Here is a 21,493-nt window from a genome sequence, read left to right as displayed (position 1 = left end):
TCATGCTTTATAATGCAATGGTTAAGTAAAATCAGTGGGTGTATTCATGAACCCACAAGAAATGATTTTGGCGAGCAACAGTTCATTTTTATTTAATAGGCAGCTTCCACTTTTTGAACAAACCGTCCCTTTTCACCTCTCATCTCACCGAACAGGCAAGGAGGCCATCATTCTTGAACGAGAACCTACTGAATCAAATCTTTTTGTCTTTGTACAAAGGTATACCGGCCCACTGAGCGCGCGCGCGCGCCCGCCGCGGCGGGCAACGGCACCGCCGCGGTGATGCAGTGGTTAAGGTGCGTCCGATTGCTGTACCGGATTGCCCGTGCTAGGGTGGCTACCCGTGTTTGATCTCGACCGCCGGTGGCTGCATTTCGAGAGAGGCGAAACGAGGAGGTGTCCGGTGTGCTGTGCGATATGTCGGTGCACGTTAAAGATCGCCAGAAGCCCAGACTTCGACACCGCTTTCTCTCCACTTTCTCCGTGTACTGTGCGATGTCAGTGCACGTTAAAGAACCTCACGTGGTCGAAACTTCCGGAGCCCTCCACTATGGCGTCTCATAGCCTGGGTCGCTTTGGGACGTAGAAGCCCATAAACCAAACCAAACAAAGCCATCTTTCGGCTTTCAACCACACCTTCCTCCTTTCCCTTACGGCGTTGTTCAGGTGTAGTAAACAACCTATTAGAATAAACAATGTGCAGAGAGTTGAATCATATGAATGAGAACGTTTATATCAAAGCGAAACAAAGCAGAAAAATCTGTAAAATGCATAGAAAGTATAAAAGGGTTAAACGGTGCTGCGCACTCACTTGGCATTTGATTATGTATGCAAGTTGTTATTTTTTTTAAATATTTGCCGCTCTTTCTAAATGTGAACATCGAAACACGCGTAAAAGCAAACAAACAAACAAAAAAAAAGTTCGGAACCGAAACTTGAGGTCAGTGAGCGCGAATCGTTCGTTATCGCTGAAACAAAGTTTTGCCTGTGTTTTGCACTTGAAATGCCTGTCATTCTTAATTAGTTATATTCAAGCATTATGCATGTTTTAACAAATATTAAAAAAAATTATTACTATGCTTTGCAGATATTGCTCTGCTTAAAGTGAGCAGCACCTCAAACATGAATAGTGTTTTGAGCGGGGCGACACCTGGCGGCTACCTTTGCTACCTGTCCGCAATGAACCCAGCGGGTGCCGAAGGACGGTGGCTAGTTCCACGTCGCGTATGAGTCGTGTGGCTGTGATATTCGTATTCGCCGGCTGTTTGAACAGCACGCCGTTCCCGCTCTTCCGTAAAGTTCATCAGAAGTGTGAGTTCTTTCTGCTGCCAGACAGCTGTCTTTGTCTGCGCGATGATTTGGCCGTGACTTGACGGATCGCGCATTCACACTTGCGAGCTGCAGCTGAGCTTAGTTGTGTAGCATCTGTTAAGCGATATCTGCCTGAATGTCGTCAGCCGTCACTGTCTGGAGCTGCCTGGGGGTTTCCAGCGTTGAAGGAAACCGGTTTAGGACTGTCGTGTTACAGTCGATAGATGCGCATGTTTTCGTTGCCTTGGATTGTTAAACTAGGTTAGCCGGCGTTTTATCAGCCTGTGACATCGCTTTGTCTCGTCTTGAAAGTGGGAAATCTCCGTCTGAAGGCCACTGAAGTCCGAAGGTCGACTTCTTTAAAGTCGATCTCCTCACGAAGTGAAGAAACACGTCAGCTGATCTAGTGTCAACAGATTGATCACGGTCGGCCGGGTCTGTTTTAGTCCCTGTTGTGGCATAGTACCCTTGCCGGCTACCTATTGCGCGTAAGGTACGAATCCTTGCGCCAACGATTTAAATTGCTTCTTCCTGTGACGTATGAATCGTCGAATTCATCCGTTGTACGTGTAGCTTGACAGAGGATGAACAGTTTGTACGCACGTTTGTTGACCCTGTGACCTAAATATGCCTCGTGTTTCCCGCAGGTAAGAATCAGCTATACAGTTTTTCCCATCTTGTTGTTTTTTCAGAATGGCTGTGAAAGCATACCAAGCAGTTTGTCTTCTGCTCCTTATCTTGCAAGGAGTTGTTGGTCCGCCCGTGGACAAGAGGAAAAAAGAACATGGGGCAAAAGAGGCGAATACTGTGGAAGAACCTGAAGATTTCGTATGTTGGCGAAAAATTATTACTGCTAGTTCCTGAAACATGCGGCCATGGTGACGAATGTTGCTAACCTTACCGTCCTAATTACTTTGTTCAGGGCTTGGAATACAGCCGCTATCTTGGACAAGTTGTAGAAGCGCTTGAGCAGGACCCCGATTTTTCTGCCAAGTTAAAGAGTATCAACTTAGACGACATAAAGGTATATGCGACATTTTTGTATTATGTAATACATGCTGTTATTCTTTCGTTTCATTGTTTGCATAGAATGCATGCTGTTTTGTGTTTTGCTTTGTAATGTTCACCTTCTTTTGTTTTAGACATTCAACCCTACAAACCAACCAACAAACCTTTTTTTTCATGGTTGCATAATGCTGGGGTTTTGTTTAATCTAGTAATGAGCTTTGTTCACTAGGGCATATCACTGTTCACTATCTTCTCGCATGAAGAGATGGAAAGGATGGTCTGTCTGTTAGAGTGGGTTATAATTGCTTTGTGCTCAAAATTGTTTGCAAATGTAGCGTAATGTAACAGTGTAGGTGCTAGCACGTGCGGTGTATTCAGACTTGAACCAAATGTACAGCTGCCTAGATTATCCCCAGGCTTTGCTTTGCTCGAGTCTCAATGTAAAATTAATCCTATTTCATTTCATTCATTTACATTGAATACACTACTCACGTGTGACAGGGAGCAATTTTGCATTGTTCTTTTGTTATGAGGCTATCTATAGCTGCAAACGGTGGTGCTTGAAAGATGACATGTCAGTCGTGATGCTTCTTTTCATTTCTTTTGCAGTGCTTTATCAAAGCATATAGTATTGGTGCTGCACTGGACCAGACATACAATTTTAGGGAAACCAGGAAAATGAAATAAACTTGTTGATCGATTGATGCGGATGTGTAGGCAGGCTTCAGTTCAAACTTCGTCAACAAAAGAATGATAGCGGTTCTGCTTAGTATTATGCATTTAGTTACCTACAGCTTACCACCACAAACAGCTGCATTCTACTTGGCAAGTTTTAACTGTCCAGCACTTTCTTGCTACACTTGTAGACTGTAAGGTGCATGATGTTAAGAATTAGTCTTTGTCAAAAATATATGGCCCAAAGGATTTGCTTCGAAGCCCTATAACTGAGCCCAATGTGCATATCCAGCGTAGAAATCTTGCAGATGACAAATCACGTCCTTGCTCTTCTCTAGCTTACTTATATATTCCAGTATTCTTGCCAGGAGCCCTGTTACAGGGCTTAAAAGCACATCTCTTGGGCCGTATATTTTTGACAAAAACTCTACATAAAAAAGGCAATGAAATGTTGCTTGTATTGAACTATTCCTAGGCGAGCCATGGAATGCCTAATTGATAATGCAGGTGTTTAGGAATTTCAGCTGTACATCTTCCTCTCACTTCTTTCTAGATTCTGGTTCTGGTAATGTATTTTATGGACCAGAAGTTTCCTGGGAATTTTGTGAAAAAATTGCTGCTGCAAATAAATTTTCACCGCAGATGCATTTTTTTTTAAAAAGAAAGTATAGCCAGGACTTCTGTTTTCTTGGCTTCTTGAAAAAGCGTTCACATAGCACAGTACTGCAGATTGTAAGCAGTCACTGTGTCTCAAGTGCTGTACTAAGATTCACTAGTACAGCTGCCCATGGACTGCAGGTTGCTGCATTCCTCTGCAAAACACTCATGGCATTGAAGGAATTTAGTATTTGCATGCCTTACAAACAAGCCAGAGGCATCTAAGACAAGGAAAGCTGGAACAACTGAGGTATTATTATTATATTTTTTTTGATAGGAGGACCTGTGTGGCAGTCATGAATATAGGCAAAGCTTCAATGCATGCTGAAGTGGTATTCAAATGCCAACTCCTTCGTCCCTTGCCTTTTCTCAAAAAAGTGTTAGTGGGCTGCAGTCGGAATGTCCTGATTCTGTGGAGAGCCCACCTTTTCAGACTTGTTATTTTGTTGTGTGCAGTGCACCGTGAAAGAGTTTTAAGTTTGGCGCATTCAGCTGTTAATGTTGGTTTTTTATTATCTCTTCCAAAAGAGTGGCAAAGTGGCTGAGGAGCTCGAGTTTGTTAGGCATGATGTTCGGAGCCGGCTGGACGAGCTCAAGAGAGTGGAGCTTGACCGGTTACGAAAACTCACTGTGCAGGCAATGGAGAAACAAGAACTTGGTATGTCACCCTTTGCTGCATACTTCCGATTTCAGATTTGACATTTATTGTTTCACACCTGCAGGTTTAATTACAATCACATTTGAGTTCCTTTGATGTCAGCCTTCCATCATTGGTTGCTTTAACTTGGTGCATTTTGAATTACATGCCTTCCTTTTACCTAGCAGGCCTGGATCGTGGCAGTGTCAAGATGCCTCATCATGTAGATCACCAGAACCCACATTCCTTTGAAATTGAAGATCTGAAAAAGTTGATTGTCAGTGTAAGTGTCTATTTTTTCATTATTTTTATATGTAAACATACTCTTGACTATTAGGTGAGGGGGTGGGTGGGGAGGGGTCGCATTTGGACCAGCTGCTTTCTAAAGTGTTATGCTTGTGAATCCATGTAATTGCCTTGCTTATGAAATCACCTTATTTAGTACTGATTTAAAAACTATGAAAGGCCATATGGTTTGATCTCAGTGAATGCTTGAGCTGCTTATGTGAGAGGAAGTGCTTTATTGCTATTTCCATAGATTTTTGTTTGTTTGTGAGGTCGATTATTAGGACTGAACTTAATTTCTCCTGTCTCAATAAGTAGGAAAATGCTCTTTTGCTAAATTTTCTGTGTAAGGCTACCCATCGGAGGTGCCTGGACAACCTTCTACTCGGAGATTGCTTCATGTGCCTTATATTCTATTTCTTGGTTGATATAAATTTACTGCTATTGAAATTTTAATGTGCTTGATCTATACTTGTTTTATTCTTTCCACAATTCACTGTTTATTGCTACTTATTAACTATTGCTAAGGAACCGGCGACAATCAGCTGCTGAACACAAATTCATGTTTTCTTTCCTGGATGCAGTCTCCACATTATGAGGGGAAGGGGAGCTTTTATACCAAGTTCAAGAAGCTGAAGCCACTGAAGCTGGTGCAGAGCCACTTCAGTGTGTCGTAGACTGCATGCAACCTTAGCTTTCAGAATTTTGCTAGCTTCTATTTTACTTGCCTGACTTGATATGAACTGCTAATTGTGCAGCAATGATCATGCTAAATACGTTATGTACAGGCAACAAAAGACCTGGAACTACTGGACGAACAGCGCAAGGCCGAGTTCAAGGAGTATGAGATTCGCAAGGAGCTCGAGTACCGCAACAGCCTGGCTAACATGACCGAGGAGGAGCGGTTGAAGACTGAGCAGCACCACAATGAGACCATCCAGAAGCACAAGGAACACCCTGTTGTCCACGAGCCGGTGCGTGCTGCTGGTTAACCACGCTGGCTAGATGCTAGAGTCACATTCAATGGGGCAGTGTGTCCGCTTCGTTATTCTCGGTTTCTGCGTGCAAATTTCAGCTTTTTATTTTCAGCTTATGATCGTGTACCTTGAGGTGAAGAAAGGTTCTTAACTCCTCAAGTGCCATGTATTTCGGAAGTACCCGCTTTCTGAGAGTCGGGTTTTCAAGAACCAACTGGTGTAAATCACCTCAGCAAACATCACAGCGACACCTGCCTTTGGTGTATGAAAGTATGCATAGATTTGTGTTTTAGCGAATAGCTATAGATAATGGGACCAGTTCAAAATTTAGTTTGGTCCCAGTAAAATAGAGAGTTGTAAGAAGTAAGCGAAAGGTGCCAGGCAAGTATACTGAGACGTTGCAAGAGCTGTACATTGGTGTATGCTTGGGTGCGGAACTTAGAGGGTTAAGAAATACTCCTAATGGGCCTGGGGTCTGTGCATGGCACTGCTCTGAATTCACTAGTAACTTAAAATAGTATTGTGTAACATTAAGTGCAAGGTTGAAAGCAATAAGCAAGAATTCAAAAACAGTGCTAAGAACAGTAAATTCAACAACAGTAATTTAAATTACCATTAACGGGCTTCTCTGTCTCTTTAATGAAATATCTGTTTACATGCTTTTGTTTTATAAGGATTTGCAAGGATTGCTCTGTCAACTCATTGGAAAACTGCTTTACGCAGGGTGGAAAAGCAGATGAGTCAAGTGAGATTCATTTTCAGAGGAGCGTAAAACGAGTGAATATAAGAGGGATGATGCAACATGAGCTCATGTTGCAATCTATATAGACTGCGCTCAAATTGAATAGAAAAGTGATTCGTAGTAAAAAAATGCATGCCTCTTCATGCCATTTCAGTGAAATATTTTTCATTTTACATACTTGTCACATATGGGAGTTTTCTGGATCACTGTGTGCAAAATATGCTGGGAAGAAAAGCAGATTGAGACAAACTGCAGTTAAAAGGTGCCGAGAAGAGCGAGGGAGGAGCGGAAAGTTGATGTTTGGGGGAGAGGGAACAGCATTTATTTGCTGGAGCGAGGGACACCGTGTAGATGGAAATAGAAGTCTTAAGGGCACAGAGCATCCTTTTTCCTTTTTAGCCTGTATTTAGACCAGGCAGGCCACACTGATTCGGGGGTGCTGATCTTTATGTATGGTAGCTCATTAATCACCTGTGCCCAATTTGCTTGAATAAACGGGGCTACCACATGAGAAATGCAGCCTCATCACTGGTTGCACTTGGTCATTCACTTTGTTTCGCTTTGATTTTGTGCAGGGCAGCAAGCCTCAACTGGAAGAAGTGTGGCAGGAGCAGGATCACATGGATCCTCAAGACTTCAACCCCAACACCTTCTTTGCCATGCACGGTGAGTTGCACTGCTTTCAATGCCAAGCATTATTGCGTGCATCACCCGTGTCCTGGGAGAAAAAAAAGGCTTGTCATATAGATCGGTTCTTTACTTTCTTGGCTCTGTGGGCAGGGTGCTTCAGAATAATCTTTGATATCTGCAAAGGAGAAAGACCTCTTTTATCTACTTCACCAAAGTCTCGTTTTATTATATCTTTATCTAATGAAAAGGAGGAGTCTCTCTCATAGTGCGGAAAAGTGACTCAACTTGTTGTGCTGCTACTATGTTGGTGCTTTCTAATGAAGTGTAATGCAACTTAGTTACATAGTATAGCGCTGTAGTAAACAAAAAGGTATGGCGTTTCAGTTTTCCGACTTCAGTTCTTTCTGTTGAACTGAAACTTGAGCATGAGCGCAGTTGGAAGACTGTGTCGCAGCTTTTACACAATACACAACCAAGTATATTACTGTATTAAGCAGTTTGTTCCTACAGCAAATTATCCAAAAGGCCTGCATCTTGCACTGTGTAACAATATTGTAATCTAGATTTTATTTACTAATGGCTGACTAATTTCAAAAAGGGACTTTTTGCAATAATGTACTGTGGTCAGTACTTCGTGGGCAAGCCTCTTTTGCTGATCACTGCTTGACAAAGCCGAGGAGTGGAGTCCAGGAAGCTGTCTCTTACACCAGCTGGTCAAAATGTTTTCAGCTCTGTTTGCATTTTTTTGTCCCTCAGACAATGGAGGAAGTCTATGCAGTGATATTTCATTTCAATAATTTCAGCAGGCTGGCTTGGCCACTTTATACAGTCAACTCTATGCTTCTTCTGTACCAATTTCTCACAAGCACAGAAGAGTGCTTCGAGTCACTGTTGTTTTTGAACTGATATCCAAAGCCCTGATTCTTGCATCCCTGTGAGACCATAATTTCCTAACAGTTTTCTGGTAACATTCTTTGCTCATTACACTTTCAACTTGGCAAAGGGGGCCAACTCGAAAGAGGAGAAACAGTCTTGTGCTGTAATGTTTTCGCCTCTGTAAGCCAGGGAAGTTTGGGATGACGCTCGAAGTGCCTTTTGTGCAAAGTATAAAATGAATCCTATCATCACTATTTTCACTATCATTATTTCTCATACACCACCTATCGGTTCCAAATGTTCATTTGCATGTTTCGTTTGGAATCTTGGTTATTTTCGCAGATGTGGAGGTATTGAGCTGCGCTTCATTCATTTTCGAAAACTCAATTCTTTGCACAGTGTTGTCACTTCCGGGATAGGAACAATTATTAGTTTTCATGTGCAGTTGGCCTCTGGTGTGGCCTTTTTTTCTTTGCAGCTGGTGAATTGTTTTATGAACGTATCTTATGCTTTGAAACAAACTGTTCACTGTTCTGTGTTTTCTTTGGTGAAAAGGAGTATTTTTTTCATTTTCAAGGAAAAAAAGTTGGCATAATTTTTCTTGTCACAGCCTGTCTTTTGTTTTTCTATGCTGTGTAAATCTCACCTTGATATGTGTTGGTGCATCACTGTACAAAGGCTTTCGCTACAGTTTGTTCACTGTTCTCATTATTGCATTCATCCATTCCATTGTCTTTCCTTTAAACTGTGTTGTGGTTACTTGAATGTGGCATGGTTTTTTTCCAGATAATTTTAAGGAAAAAGTCACCTGTCTGTGTTATATTAAAATGTTACGCAGAGACACGTGCACACCATGCCACATTTGCCCCCTTATTGGTTGACATTTTAGGCATGTCTGCTCCACACTTCTGGGAATGAAAAAAGGAAACAAGATGCAGTTGTGATGTTGCATCGGTTGACAGATGGAAGCTATTGAGGTATTGCACATACATCCGGAGGTGGCGCACTTGTGTACTAAGTGCGCATTTGATGCATGAAATGGAATAGAATGTGTGAGACATAAAGGCCTTTGTTTATTGCATCAAAGTTCAGCAGACTTTCTCAACATTTGTAGCGTCACTGATGTTGCACACTGGCGGAGGTAATTGGCTCCAGCTGAATGGACAGCTTGACATGTGCAAAAAGGCAGTGTTGCTGCTTTCCTCTGTATGTGTAACTGACGCAGTTTTGGGTGACGCTGAACTTGAGTATTCCACTGAAATTTGCCTGGCAGCCCCAGTCCTAAAACGACGACTTATTTAACATGTTCTTGTCAGCATAGGTCACCTTGACAGCATGGGTGCCATTTATTCATGCTGTGCAGCTGCGTATACCGGTTCACTCGTTTAAGCAGCGGGACAGAATAAAATCTGCCCCACTTCTTCATTTTGTGTGAGCCATTGGTGATTCAAACCACAGTGGTAAGTCGTGTGACCCATTTGCTGCAGTGAACACGTTAAATGTTGCTGACAGCTTCTGCAGACATATAGGAAGCATGACTCGCCATGAATTTAAGTGACTGGGAGAATTTTTTGTTTTACGGGGATTATAAAGTGCATTGTTTACATGATGACAGTATAATGGGACTTCATAATTACTTTTGCATCAGCCTTATCTGATGATATATTTTGTGCAGCTGTCTTGAAACAGAAAAGGTACGTTAAACTACTTTTTTAGGTACGTTTGTTAGTAAGATTGACCTTGCCCATCTTCCCAATTACCGCAGTCTCATTCCTCTCTTTACATTCGTGGAACTTAACTTTTTTTTGTGCGGATGCAATCGACACGCATGCTATAATTGCATTTTTCATTTTCCTGTTTTGCTGCCACAAAATCGGCCCTTGTTTACAATTGTGGTGTCGTTACAATTGAAGAAGTACTGTATGTTTTGGCAAAGGCTGTGTCATGCGGGTGTGTGTGTCAATTAACTTCAGTTTTAGAAAAAAAAGAAACTTAAATTAGGCATCCCGGCTTTTTCTCTTAGTGTAAGAAGCAAAAGTCATTGCTGTAGGTCAACATCAGTGCTCAGTCATGTATACTTTAAGCCTCTGAATGCCTTTTTTTTTTATTTTTGCATTGCAGACCTCAATGGAGATGGATACTTGGACCCAGATGAAATTGCTGCTGTCTTGAACTTGGAGGTGCGGATTTTCTTTTCAGCTTTCCACCTATATTTGTACTCTAGTGATGAGTGGGAGTATTGTAAAGTAAATGGCTCTGGTGTTTCAGGTGAAAAAGCTCTACAAGCCAGGTGATAATGAAACTGACCTGAAGGAAAGAAATGAAGAAGTCGAGCGGATGCGTGAGCACGTCCTGAAGGAGGTAAGACAGGGCAGCTAGCTTTTGTGAGGAGTCACTCATTCATATGGAGTTGCTGATGGGATTTTGATCCTACATTTTCTTATAAGGAATAGACATCTTTTCCTTAGGACTGATGCATATTCATGGCAATGTTTTGCCTAGAATGAGGCTGAGAGGTTTAGCTTCTTGAAATAAGCATCTTGCGCTAATCCTAAGTCTTTAAAGTTATTACAACATTTGTTTGGAGTGTGAATGTGTAGAGTGTGTTTGGAGTGTGAACACATATGTGGGTATTTTTCTGGTAATGTTCTTCTTGTAATGGTTTGCTGTGGCAAAAAGAGGGGACTTTCAAAGTTTATTCAGAAATAAATAGTACAAATCTTTTGATTATACAGAAGGTTACAGAAAGAGGTCCCAAAGTTTGACACTGTACCGGGACCTCTATGTACAAATGGAAAAAAGAACAAATAACAACATGAAGCAGCATTGCATGATTTAAAACTTGTTAGTGAAATTTAAAAAATACAGCATTATAAAGAGCAGGCAATACACTAAAATGCAAAGTTTTGATAAGGTACAATTGAAGGGAGCAAACCAGATAGTATAAGGTGAAAAAATAGCACTAAGAATAAACAATAAATGAGCGGAGCGCATGTTTAAATGAAGATACGCATGAGGCTGTTATCATACTATGAGGTAAAGAATTCCCGAGAAATGTGATACAACTGTCAGCTCAAAATGTTTTAAAAACTTCTGAAACTGTCCTAAAACTTTCAGCAGGCCCACTGTAAGCTGCGGCAACGGGAGTGCTACTGTGGGAGTCGAGTTCTGGTGTGGGCATGTCATGGGACTATGGTGTCTGTTCATAGATAAAATGTCTTTGCAAAGTGGATGTGGTAACTTAAACTAGTCAAAAGAAGTAAGGCAGAGTGCTTCATTAACATAGATTTGTGACATTTTGAAGTTAATGGAAAATTTATTTCCTTTCCTCACTTTACTACCTTGTGAGGAGGAGACTGGTCAAAAGGGCATTGGAGACAGGCTCACATATTCTAGGTTCAGATAAAGTACTGCAGCATGCAGCAGAAACATTGTCTAGAGCTCAGCCTTTATACAGCAAAATAAGTTTGATAGACAGTGGTAAGAAGTAGTATGTGCATTACAATATAATTCACGCTTATTTACAGAACTGCTGCAGTGTCTTCAGAAATGCAAAAGATGGGTATTGATTGATATTGTGATACTTCTAAGCACGAGAAGCAAATGCATAGTTTATGATCTAGCCCTTGGCTAGTTTTGTAACTTAGCATTTGGCACACAATGTATTCTTGCTTTCCAGATACACCTTTTATTGAGTGCAATTAACCTCACTGCTGTATGTGTTCAAGCAATATCTCGGGCAAATTTTCATTCATGCACAAAGTTGAGCGGTAATTAATAATTGGCAGTAAAAATGCAACGTAAATTACTATCTTCATTAGCAACATATATCTATGGTGACACAGGGTAATGTTAGTTCAGTTTATTTTCCTGTGGATTCTGCGACCTTTTTTGTTTATCTCGGTTAAGGGCTTCAGTGAGTACCGTTCTGACTTTTTACACTTGATTTGACTTTGATCATACTGCTGCCCAACTGAGGTTAGAATTCATTTGCATTAGTTTTTTCGTTGGAGAGAAAATTATTGCATTTGTATTTTTTTGGCATTTACTGTGACACAGTTATTTTCAGCCCATCCTCTTAAGTAATAAAATTGATTTCAATGGATCGGTAAATAATTTGAAGTATTACACGGCAGCATCACTGTGACATTGTTGGTCTTAATATATATATATAATATATATATAATATATATTTCACGAGTACATATAATAGATGAAAATCTGCTCTGTAGTACTCCAAGCAAAAGAGGTTCTAAGCTAGATGACCTGACATGGCACTTGAGAGATGGTTGTATTAAAGATAGGCTTGTTCCTCTAATTCCATAATGGAATTAGTTTATGTGGTAACAGATGGTGGTTGACTACATCAAATGCCTTTCAAGAAGTCTACCATATGGTAACTGATGAGTGCAGACACTAGACAATCCACTGAGAAAAGAAAAGCACTCTGCCGTAGATTGCCGTATATGTAGTATGCGCCAACATTTGAAAAGTAAGTTATGTACAGCCATCTGAAGCTTTCAACCTGCACTGTCCAAACTCAAGTTATAGGGCGTTAAACCCTATGAGCAAAACTAATCTAAACTAATTTTAGCAATGTGGTCTATAGTGTTGATTCTGAGAAACACACTGCTTTCACTTATATCTTATGTAGGTCTGGCAACCACGTATGCAAACTTTCAGTTTGCTCTCTCTCTCTTCTTCTTTTTTATCATAGCTTTGCCAAGTACTAGTAGCTTGAATTTGGGCATCTACATTCTCTTCTTTTCTTTCTGCATTCAGGGTGACTCCAACAGAGACGGCCTTCTCAGCCACCAGGAGTTTTTGGACATGACTCATCGACGAGACTTTGAGAGAGATGAGGGCTGGAAGGTAAGATCACCTTTTCTTGATGAATGAAGAAGTTGCTCATGTGGTTATCTTGAGTATTCTTGCGAGGGATGCGAAAATACTTGAAACGATGCTGAGGATAAATGGATGTTGGCTTGCATTGATAGGTTAATAGCGCTTTTCTAACGACAATGATGCTGGTTTCAATGAAAACAGAGCTTATACAAGCAGTCTTGTGTGAACTTGTATAAAGCTAAAAAGGATATATACAGTGTGGATGCTGCCACCACTGGCCAATTTTGCAAGGTAATTGCATATGTCAATACAACTTTTTGGGCGAGGATTCCAGAGGATAGGCTACAATGCTGGTCTCTTTAAAATACTGATATGAAGTTCTTCTTGGTTTAGTGGAGAGACTGGGATATATTTAAATTCAATGTTCTCTGCAATGAGTGTGTCTTTTGCTTTCCAACGCCTGCTTACTCAAAGAATCATAGCATATAATATTGATAAAAGATTGGATGGCATTCCGTTCACTTAAGGAGTCCATGGAATCTTGGACTAAACTTTTGTATTAATGAGGTCACATTCATTTCTCACGCATTTTTTTTTCATGCTGATGCAAATAATCAATTTAATTAGATAATACCAGCCAAGTATGTCGTTAAAAGTGTTTAAAGAATTTTGCTGCAGGCAAGTTGCTAAGTTGCTTTGGATTTTCTTAACCTTAAAGGCTACAACAGTGAAAATTATCCTGCTTGTCATGCCACTTTGATGAAATGAAAGAAAAATGATTATTAAGGACTGTGTACTGTTATTAAAAAGGTAGTGTTGATGCAAGCAGGAGTGAGCTATCCTTAAATCAGGTGCATGGTTTATGCACCGTACACTGTGGTACAACGATGCACACACTAATTGTGGCTAACCTGAGCACTTGTTTCCCCTGCCTCTCTGTCAGAGCATCGAGGAGCAACCAGTTTACTCGGAGGATGACCTGCGCCAGTACCAGCAGCAACATATGAACCAGTACCCGTACCAGCAATACCCTCCATATCATGGTGGTCCCATGCCTCCGCCACCACACATGCAGCAGGGACACCCGCAGCAGTACCAGCACATGCCACCACAGGGGGCCCAGTACCAAGGTCAGGACTGGCATCATAGGGGTATTACCATAGCAGCCAGCAGTGCAGTTTTGTTCCGTGGGGCCCTTTGAAACAAAGACTTTATTCCTTTGAACAATTTAAAAAAAATGCAAAGTGGAAAATATTTAAGGGAATGTTGAAATTTTCAAATACGAATTGAATACGAATATGGGAAATAAATACCTTCGAATAAATGTATACTTGATCAGTGAAAAAATAATTGTAAATTAAAAATAGCAAGCATTGTTCAGCTCGTATATATTTCAAAATTGACATGGTATATGCAAATAAAATTGAAAATTTAACCAGAATTGCGCAGAAGCGCATATATCGCTACTGGAAAATCCTCTGGGCACTTATACAGGATTCCACATGTCAGATTTTTTGTATAGAATGGACCTGCATGAAACCGAGTGGAGCAGTCATACTTCTGCTGGATAGAGCAAGCTCTCATAAATTCGACCCTTAAGGGATTAGAAAAAATGTAAAAGTTAACCGAAAGCTTGATTTGTTGAATGGGCCGGAAAAAAACCACCAAAAAGCTGTTTGCATTGCAGTAATTTTTATCTGATGAATGCCTGCATGACAATTGTCTGCATCTGAGATGAAACCCGAGTGAGAGTGATGCTTTTTTTCTGGTTAAGTTATTCACATTGCGCACACTGTCAGGAAGACCCTTTTCACAAAAGGGAAGGCCCCTCTCCGCAAAACAGACTCATCGCATTTTGAGTATGCCTCACTGCACGCGGTCAAGCAGTGCGGTGAAGCGCGCAGTGTGGTGAAACTTCGGTGGATTCGAAAAATTTTCGGTGTATTCGGTAATTTTGGAATATGCGAAAATTCTGAATGATCAGTTTTTCGAATACAAATTGAATGACAAACATATTTGATTTGTATTCAAAATTTTAAACATTCGCACTCCCCTAGAAATGTTATATATTTCGGATTTTTATTGTGCAATTTTTATACCTTGCTTCCTAGTTCTGTAGAATAAAGACTTATTCGGTAACAAGACAGTCTTATCATAGATATTTAAAAAGTTGATTTAGACTATTTTTGCAGTTGCAAAAGGCACCCACAACTGATCACTTAAGCCAGACAGATGTCTAGACTGCAGATGTTGCATTAATGCTTCTTTGTTTGCTGTCCCAAAGAAATTACAAATCGTACAGAATGGGAGACTAGTGTTGTATAAAGACCAACACACTGACTATTGCTGTTTTACAAAATTATGTTTTTACAAGCTGTGCCTGCCTTTTGTCCTTTCTAATGCAATGCGCTGTTGGGAATGTGAGCATGTCCACAACCCCACCGGTGTCTCGATTATGCATCAGTTGTCGTCTTTATGTGCTAGCAGTGCTTCAGACTGCTATCGTTGTTCATCTCTGTTCCTCAGGTGTTCCCAACAACCACCTAGACCAGCAAGGGGTGCCGGTACAGCAGTTCCAGGGTCAGTACCAGCCCCACCACACCCAGTACCAGCAGCAGCCACATCCATCTGGTGGTGTTCCCCAGCCTCCTTCGCATGGAACTGATCAGCTGGCGCAGCAGCATGCAGCAGCCCAGCAGTACCAGGCAGTCCAGCAGCAGCACTTGGCCCAGCAACAGCACCTAGCCCAGCAGCAGCAGCAGCATCTGGCACAACAGCAACAGCATTTGGCACAACAGCAACAGCATTTGGCCCAGCAGCAGCAGCAGCAGCATGTGGTGCAGCAGGGGGTTGCCCAGCCACAGCACATTGGGGTCGGTCACCAGGCACCAGTGGTTCAGCAGCAAGTCGTGCAGCCTCATGTGGGCCAACCAGTGGCTTCCCATGCAGCTCCCGGCATTCCCGTACCTCAGTCCCACCATGTGCCGGTGCGTCTTTCTTTTGTCTTACTTGGCTGTGTTTGCGAAAACTTGTCTGCAAGACGTGGAAGCAAAATGCAATGTGTGATATGATGTCACATTAAGATGAGATTGGTAGTCATGAATGTGTATGTAATGACAATTGGAATATAAATGTCATGTCATCTGAGTTATAATAGTTTAGTCATGAGCCAGCCAGATCATCCAGGACTTGTGTAAGTCAAAGTCATTACCATGAAAAAAGTGCTGAGTCATGATACTTTAGGGGCTACTAAAGAGCAGCCAGCACACATGCTTTCGCATTTCTCCAGTGCAGATCTCTGCAGTGCTCTCAAAGGTTTGTTTTTCATTGCCAACTTCAACATCTTGTTAAACTAAGTGCCAAGCTGTGCTCAAAGTGGAAGAGACCACTGTTCTTTGTCAGAAAGGAGCACTTTTTGTCGTACTGGTGATTTGTTGCCTTGTCATGGAGCCGAAAGTAGGCAGTGCACCTCATATCTAACTGTCGATAGGATACTGTACGTAGTCAGTGTCAGTTATTGAGCAATGCAGGTTACAAAACAGTTGTGCTGGAACACGAAGTTAGTTTGAAGTGGCATGCATAGCGGGAAGTGCCCATTAATATGTTGTAGAAAGTACATGTAGAGCTGCCCAAATCTCTAACTGGAGTGTGTGACTGCCGCATTTTCTGCGATTCTGAGCGTGACACAGGAGCTAACCTGCGGAAAATCCAAGTATAAACAAGGGCTTACCAAGCCCTTGCATAATGTTGACCTTTTCTGGCATGTTTTATCCGTATTAAGGCGCAGGAGCATATAAAAGGCGGCCGTTGCGCACGCCAGTTCAAGATTTGGGTGGCTGTACGTAGTCTGCATTCAAAGTCTGTTCTATGTATCAAGCTAACAGTCCTGTGCATTCGCTTGCATTGTGGGTGAGCTGTTTTGATAACTGGTCAAGTGTCATTTGCTTATTCCAGTCTATGCCAAGGCCAAAGAGCTTTAGTTGTAACGTTGCATGCTTTGCACATGGGGCTCCTAACAACAGCTGACTTGATAGCCTTTAAGATTTGTGAACAGTGTTGAACTCGAAGAGGGTGCACTCCTGTCTCATGGCAAAGCGCATTGCTTTTCTGTTTGGTAATAGAGTGTGTGCAACTGTGGCAGTGTCATTTCCATCAGCAGTTTTATGTCATCTGTTGTGGTCATGTCACAAGATGCCACAAAAAGCATTGTCTATTGCTGTACTTATAACATCGTCATTTTCTTGATGTCAATGCAGTTGCACTTGGGCAGTAATCAGAACGCATAAGCTATCGTAGGAAACTTTGCAACACCCTGACAACACAGTATTGCTTTTGTTTCGGTACCACATTCTAGGAAATGTGCTCCTTTTACTCTTGAAGACAGGTTTTGGTGTGGCCTTGTTAGCAGCCATAGCATTCCATTATTGCCGACACTGAGGTTCATATTTTAGAAGTATGTTCAAAGGTCTGTGCTGTTCTCCTCGCAGGATGTTAGTCAACAGCAGCAGCATCATCAGCAGCAAATTCAGGTTCCATCGGCTGCAGCGCCAGCTGCGCAGGCCGTCCCCGGACACGATGCTCCCACTGTGGTGCATCACTGAGCTTCGCATCGATAGAAACTCAAGGACTGCCTACTTTTAAATGTGAACTGTCGCTGTTGTTTTTGCCCCGGGTTGCGTCGAGACAGAAGATGTCTTCTGGCTTCTCATTTACAACGTTTTTCGTAAACAAAAAATGCAGGGCGCTGGGTTGTGAAGGTTTTTGAGTGCAGCATGAACAGTACGCATTTCATTCTTTTTTTTTTTCTCTCGCTCCCTCTGTCCATTCGCTGTCAGAACTAAGTGTCAGAGCCGCGGTCGGCTGCATCTGGATCTGTTTGAACGTAGCACAAACAGTGTTACTGTTAAGGTGTTCTACCACACCGCTGGTGAAGGTCTGAGGGCAAAATGAACACAGCCTGGTTTGTGCTGTCTTATTCTGCAGCTGTATAGGAGGGGAGGCACTGCTGCACATTTGAGCTTCTGTTGACAGGCACGACATTGCTTTTCTTACACTGGGGCCACATTAGAATAACAAATGCATGGTAATTTTGCAAGGCTTTTGTAATACGGCCAGCTTGAAGAAATCTCTAAACATCATGCCCATTCTTTTCAAGCACTGCTAATTTGTGTAAGAACTAACAATGTGGAATCGGCTGCATCATGTAAAAGGGAGGAGTGCTCGATGGATGTACTTCTACTTATGCCGATTTTTATTTTTTTTTGTTGCACAGCAGTGGTTGCTGTGATGGGGGGTGACCTTGACACTAACGTGAAATGATGCAGGCTTTAAGCACGCTTTATAGCTAGTACACTGTAAATAGTAATGGGGATATTATTTGCGTGTGTTCATATCTTGTTTTACTGGGCCATGTTTACAGACTAAATAATGGGTTTTGTAGACATGGCACCATGTTATAGCCGCCTGTGCTTTATTCCAATGTTCCACAGGTGGTTCCATCTGATGCCAATGTCTCTTCTTCTTGGGTTTTAAGAGGCCCTTGTTGCTGGCTTGTAAGATCACAATTGTCTTGAATAACGGTCTCGAAAACTTGGGACGGTTGATAAGACATTTTATTATGTTCTCTCAGTGGCTGAGAAAGAATTGCACACTGAAACGTTTTAGTAATTTAATGTTGGGACTGAAGCTTAGTTATGCTCACTGTGGTTATTGATCTTTGGCCATGGTAACAGTTTTGTGTAGCTGTCACGTATCATCTTAAATGGCTGAACACATTTTTAGGCGTATTAGTTGCGGCCTTTTTGTTCTGTCGATGGACTTGTGTGCCTAGGCCACTGAGATCAAAACTGGGACGGTGCTGCTCAGTAGGTCCCACTCTCGCCATTGAACATCAATTCAGAGGGATCAAAGTTATTTTTTCTCTCGCAGGCTGCTGTTGCCAATTCTCGTGAAAATGCTGAGGTCTAAACATTTTAATAAATATGTTCTTACAAATATGGCCTCATTACTTTGTCTCCAATTAATCATGTTAGCTACTACATTCAGTGCTGTTAGTGAAGTAAACAACTGTTCTCCCTATTTTTATTCTATGCCATTATATACCAAGCCTTGGCCATTACTTTATTATTTACCATTCTCAAATGCTGAGCTTATGCATGTGCCAACTTGCAAGGAAGAAAGGAAAAAAGAAGGTATTAACGGGTGCTCACTGCAATTTGTGCAGTTAGGAATGTATTAGCATGTGGACTCTAACTTCATGAGTCCACTGACTCATGGCGCCTTCTCTGCACAGTGACGCAAGCTTATGCGTGTGCTGCACTCTGTGCATGTGTTGTGTCCTGTTGACGCAGCTGCATAAACTAGTGCCCACGTGTAAATGGCCTCATGCTCTTATGTTTGTACTAGCGTGCTCGCGAGTGGCATCTGATAAAGACTGCCGCGGTCAACGCACAACATGAAGTCTGGCAGTTTAGGAAGAAAGGCAGTAATGGCTGAGCGGTCTAAAGCTGTTGGCTAGTGAAGCTGGCCTGTTAGCTCAGCCACGGGTACGGACCCTGTTCGTGGACATAAGTATGGCAAGTTTTATATTGAGTTCACTTTTAGTACCTTTAGAAAACAACTCTGGACAGGAATTGCTGCAATGGGAGCCCTAATGCTAACGCATTGAAAACTACAATACTACTACTTTGAGCTCATACTGATGCTGACCATTCATTCCAAGTCTTTGCTGCAGATGCCTTGCAGGCATGCCTTAAAGCTTTACTGAGCATGCTGAACCGCTGCTGTATTGAAGTACTATGAACTGTGTCTTTTATCGGTATACTGATGAGCATGCAGAGCTGAGCACCATGCCTTTACACCATGCCTTTACACCATGCCTTTACATTGCGACTGGTCGACCAATAAGGACGTCGCTGTACTCTGAACATCGCAATGTAGGCTTGGCCACAACTCACATTTGTGGCCTAAATGAAGGGTACGATTTTGATTTTTTTGTGTTTCGGGACGTTGTTGACACCGTGGTAGTGGAGTCCGGAACATTGAGAATGTTGAGCCAGTCAACCACATTTCATACTGGGGCAGCAACTTTGTGAAATGTTCTTATTCTGTCATAGCCTTTTTTTGGAGCACAGTGAGAAACCCAGTACTAACAACACTAAAGGTGTGCAATGCTGAATCGAGAAAAAGCATGAATTGCCACAGATGCCACAAAAACAGCATGTAATTTACAAATGGATTGTTTAACTGGGTCATTTGACTCGAGGATGCTTTTGTGTGGCACGTGGCAAGCGGTATCTTACATGTATCCAGGAGCTGATAGTACAATGCAGTAAACTTGTTAATTCAAACTTGAGGGGATCAGATACTTCGATTTGAATTATCAGAGGTGCACCATACAACTGAAAGCTAAATATGGTTCTCACTATAGATATATCTGTGCATACTAAAAGCCTTTTGGGACCCTTACTTTTTTGTTTTTGTTTTTTTGTTCAAGCACTGCTACAACCAAGTACAATATTTAAGTGTGGGTGGAAGACACTGACTTGCTTACTCAACTGGCAGTCTCCAACGAACTGTGTTAAAAAAGTGATTGGTAATTCATTGCTCTCTCAATATAGCCGTACCATACTCCTCGAGGGAATGGAAAAAACGCTCAAATTATCCAAAGGTTGAGTCATCAGATGGCTACAAAAACTTGCAAAAAGCCACGGTTGCTCTGTAATTAGGGTGCAGTGGAGCCGGGTTCGATCCTGACCGTGGCGGCTGCTTTTAGATGAAGGCGAATACAAGGCGCCCGTGTACTACTGTGCGACATCAGTGTGCATTAAAGAGCCTGAGGTGGTCGCAATTATCCGGAGCCCTCAACTGAGATGTCCTTCATAGCTAATGTCACTTTAGAACGTACATGTAGTTGAACCTCATATACCAGCCAATGATGCAAATTAGTTTTGCCTTAATTCCGCTGCCACCGAGGTAACGGTGGCATCCGTGTAAAGATGACTTCACTTCACAAACGGCGCAGCCTGTGATATTTCTGGGCCGCATTGGAAGAACCACGTGGACGAAAGCGAGGAAGAGCTAGTGGACTATAGAAGGGCGTTCGAAACTGCGCGCAGCTGGGCATGGCTCCCCGCGGGCTGGTAGCAAACCTCAGAAGAACGGATCTACGCAGTCGCCTGCAGTTTTTTGGAGTGCCTATCCGACATCGATAAGGCCCCCTTCGGACCCCGTTTGAGATTATCGATTAAAGAGGTAGAATTTTCAGCTCGCGCGGAACTGCAAAATTGACGTGCGTGCCCCGGACGCGACCTTGGCGCCGCTTTTTCGTACGTCAGGAGCATGGAGCAAGACAAAGAAACCGCGGCACGAACTAAACAGCTTCAAACTTTTGATGTTGAAAATATACGCAGCCAAGCAGAATTCTGAAATTGGTATTATAAGTATGATTTATATGCGATACTTATCGCGAGTCTGCTGTACAGCGTTTCTGTTCTGTTTTCGGTTTTACACTCGAAGATTTCATTCTTGAATTTGTGCATAGCTAAAACCTATCTCATACTGTTGAATACTACACGATCAGAGAAATCGCGGGGTGTATGCGCCGCGGCCAGGAGTTAGGGGTGAGGGAATATAAATTAAAAGGAGGAAGGGGGAATAGTGCAGAAGCGATAGTCATTTTCAGTAGTCATCAGCGCGAAAAAATAAAAAAAAAAAGCACGAATTAAGAGGTTCCTTTCAGAAAAATAGGGTGTGCTCCTCGTCATGGAAGTAACAGTTTGGTTTGTGGTTTGTGGGGTTTAACGTCCCAAAGCAACTCAGGCTATGAGAGACGCCGTAGTGGAGGACTCC

At 42.1% G+C, this 21,493-nt stretch overlaps 1 protein-coding gene across 3 annotated transcripts; it reads left to right on the top strand.

Annotated features, from left to right (window-relative positions):
* Window positions 1–1,152: 1,152 nt before the first annotated feature.
* NUCB1 (Nucleobindin 1) lies at window positions 1,153–18,637 on the top strand. 3 transcript variants are annotated; one of them, XM_084600863.1, is made up of 13 exons: window positions 1,153–1,311; window positions 2,004–2,139; window positions 2,234–2,335; window positions 4,180–4,309; window positions 4,477–4,571; window positions 5,362–5,547; window positions 6,868–6,958; window positions 9,920–9,978; window positions 10,067–10,159; window positions 12,581–12,670; window positions 13,587–13,773; window positions 15,170–15,630; window positions 17,131–18,637. In XM_084600863.1, exons 2-13 carry the CDS (start codon window positions 2,005–2,007, stop codon window positions 17,242–17,244), a joined length of 1,743 nt encoding a protein of 580 aa, XP_084456989.1. In that variant the 5' UTR covers window positions 1,153–1,311; window position 2,004; the 3' UTR covers window positions 17,245–18,637. The 3 variants fall into 3 exon arrangements, with proteins under 3 accessions (XP_084456989.1, XP_084456987.1, XP_084456988.1); XM_084600861.1 differs by having other exon boundaries at window positions 4,474–4,571; XM_084600862.1 differs by lacking the exon at window positions 1,153–1,311 and adding an exon at window positions 1,463–1,804 and having other exon boundaries at window positions 4,474–4,571.
* The last annotated feature ends 2,856 nt before the right edge of the window (window positions 18,638–21,493 follow it).

The sequence above is a fragment of the Amblyomma maculatum genome, chromosome 4 (genome assembly GCF_055883805.1).
Source record: "Amblyomma maculatum isolate TAMU_Amacu chromosome 4, ASM5588380v1, whole genome shotgun sequence".
NCBI classification, from domain to species: Eukaryota; Metazoa; Arthropoda; class Arachnida; order Ixodida; family Ixodidae; genus Amblyomma; species Amblyomma maculatum.
The sequence above is the reverse complement of the archived record's forward strand: the minus strand, read 5'-3'. Positions and strand labels throughout refer to the sequence as shown.

What these genes read in the sequence shown, in the direction of transcription:
- NUCB1 (XM_084600861.1), top strand. Translation starts at nt 2,005, where the DNA reads ATGGCTGTGAAAGCATACCAAGCAGTTTGTCTTCTGCTCCTTATCTTG. An exon ending in TCAACTTAGACGACATAAAG is followed by an intron (nt 2,336 to 4,179) that starts GTATATGCGACA and finishes CTCTTCCAAAAG; the next exon opens with AGTGGCAAAGTGGCTGAGGA. An exon ending in GTGAGCACGTCCTGAAGGAG is followed by an intron (nt 10,160 to 12,580) that starts GTAAGACAGGGC and finishes TTCTGCATTCAG; the next exon opens with GGTGACTCCAACAGAGACGG.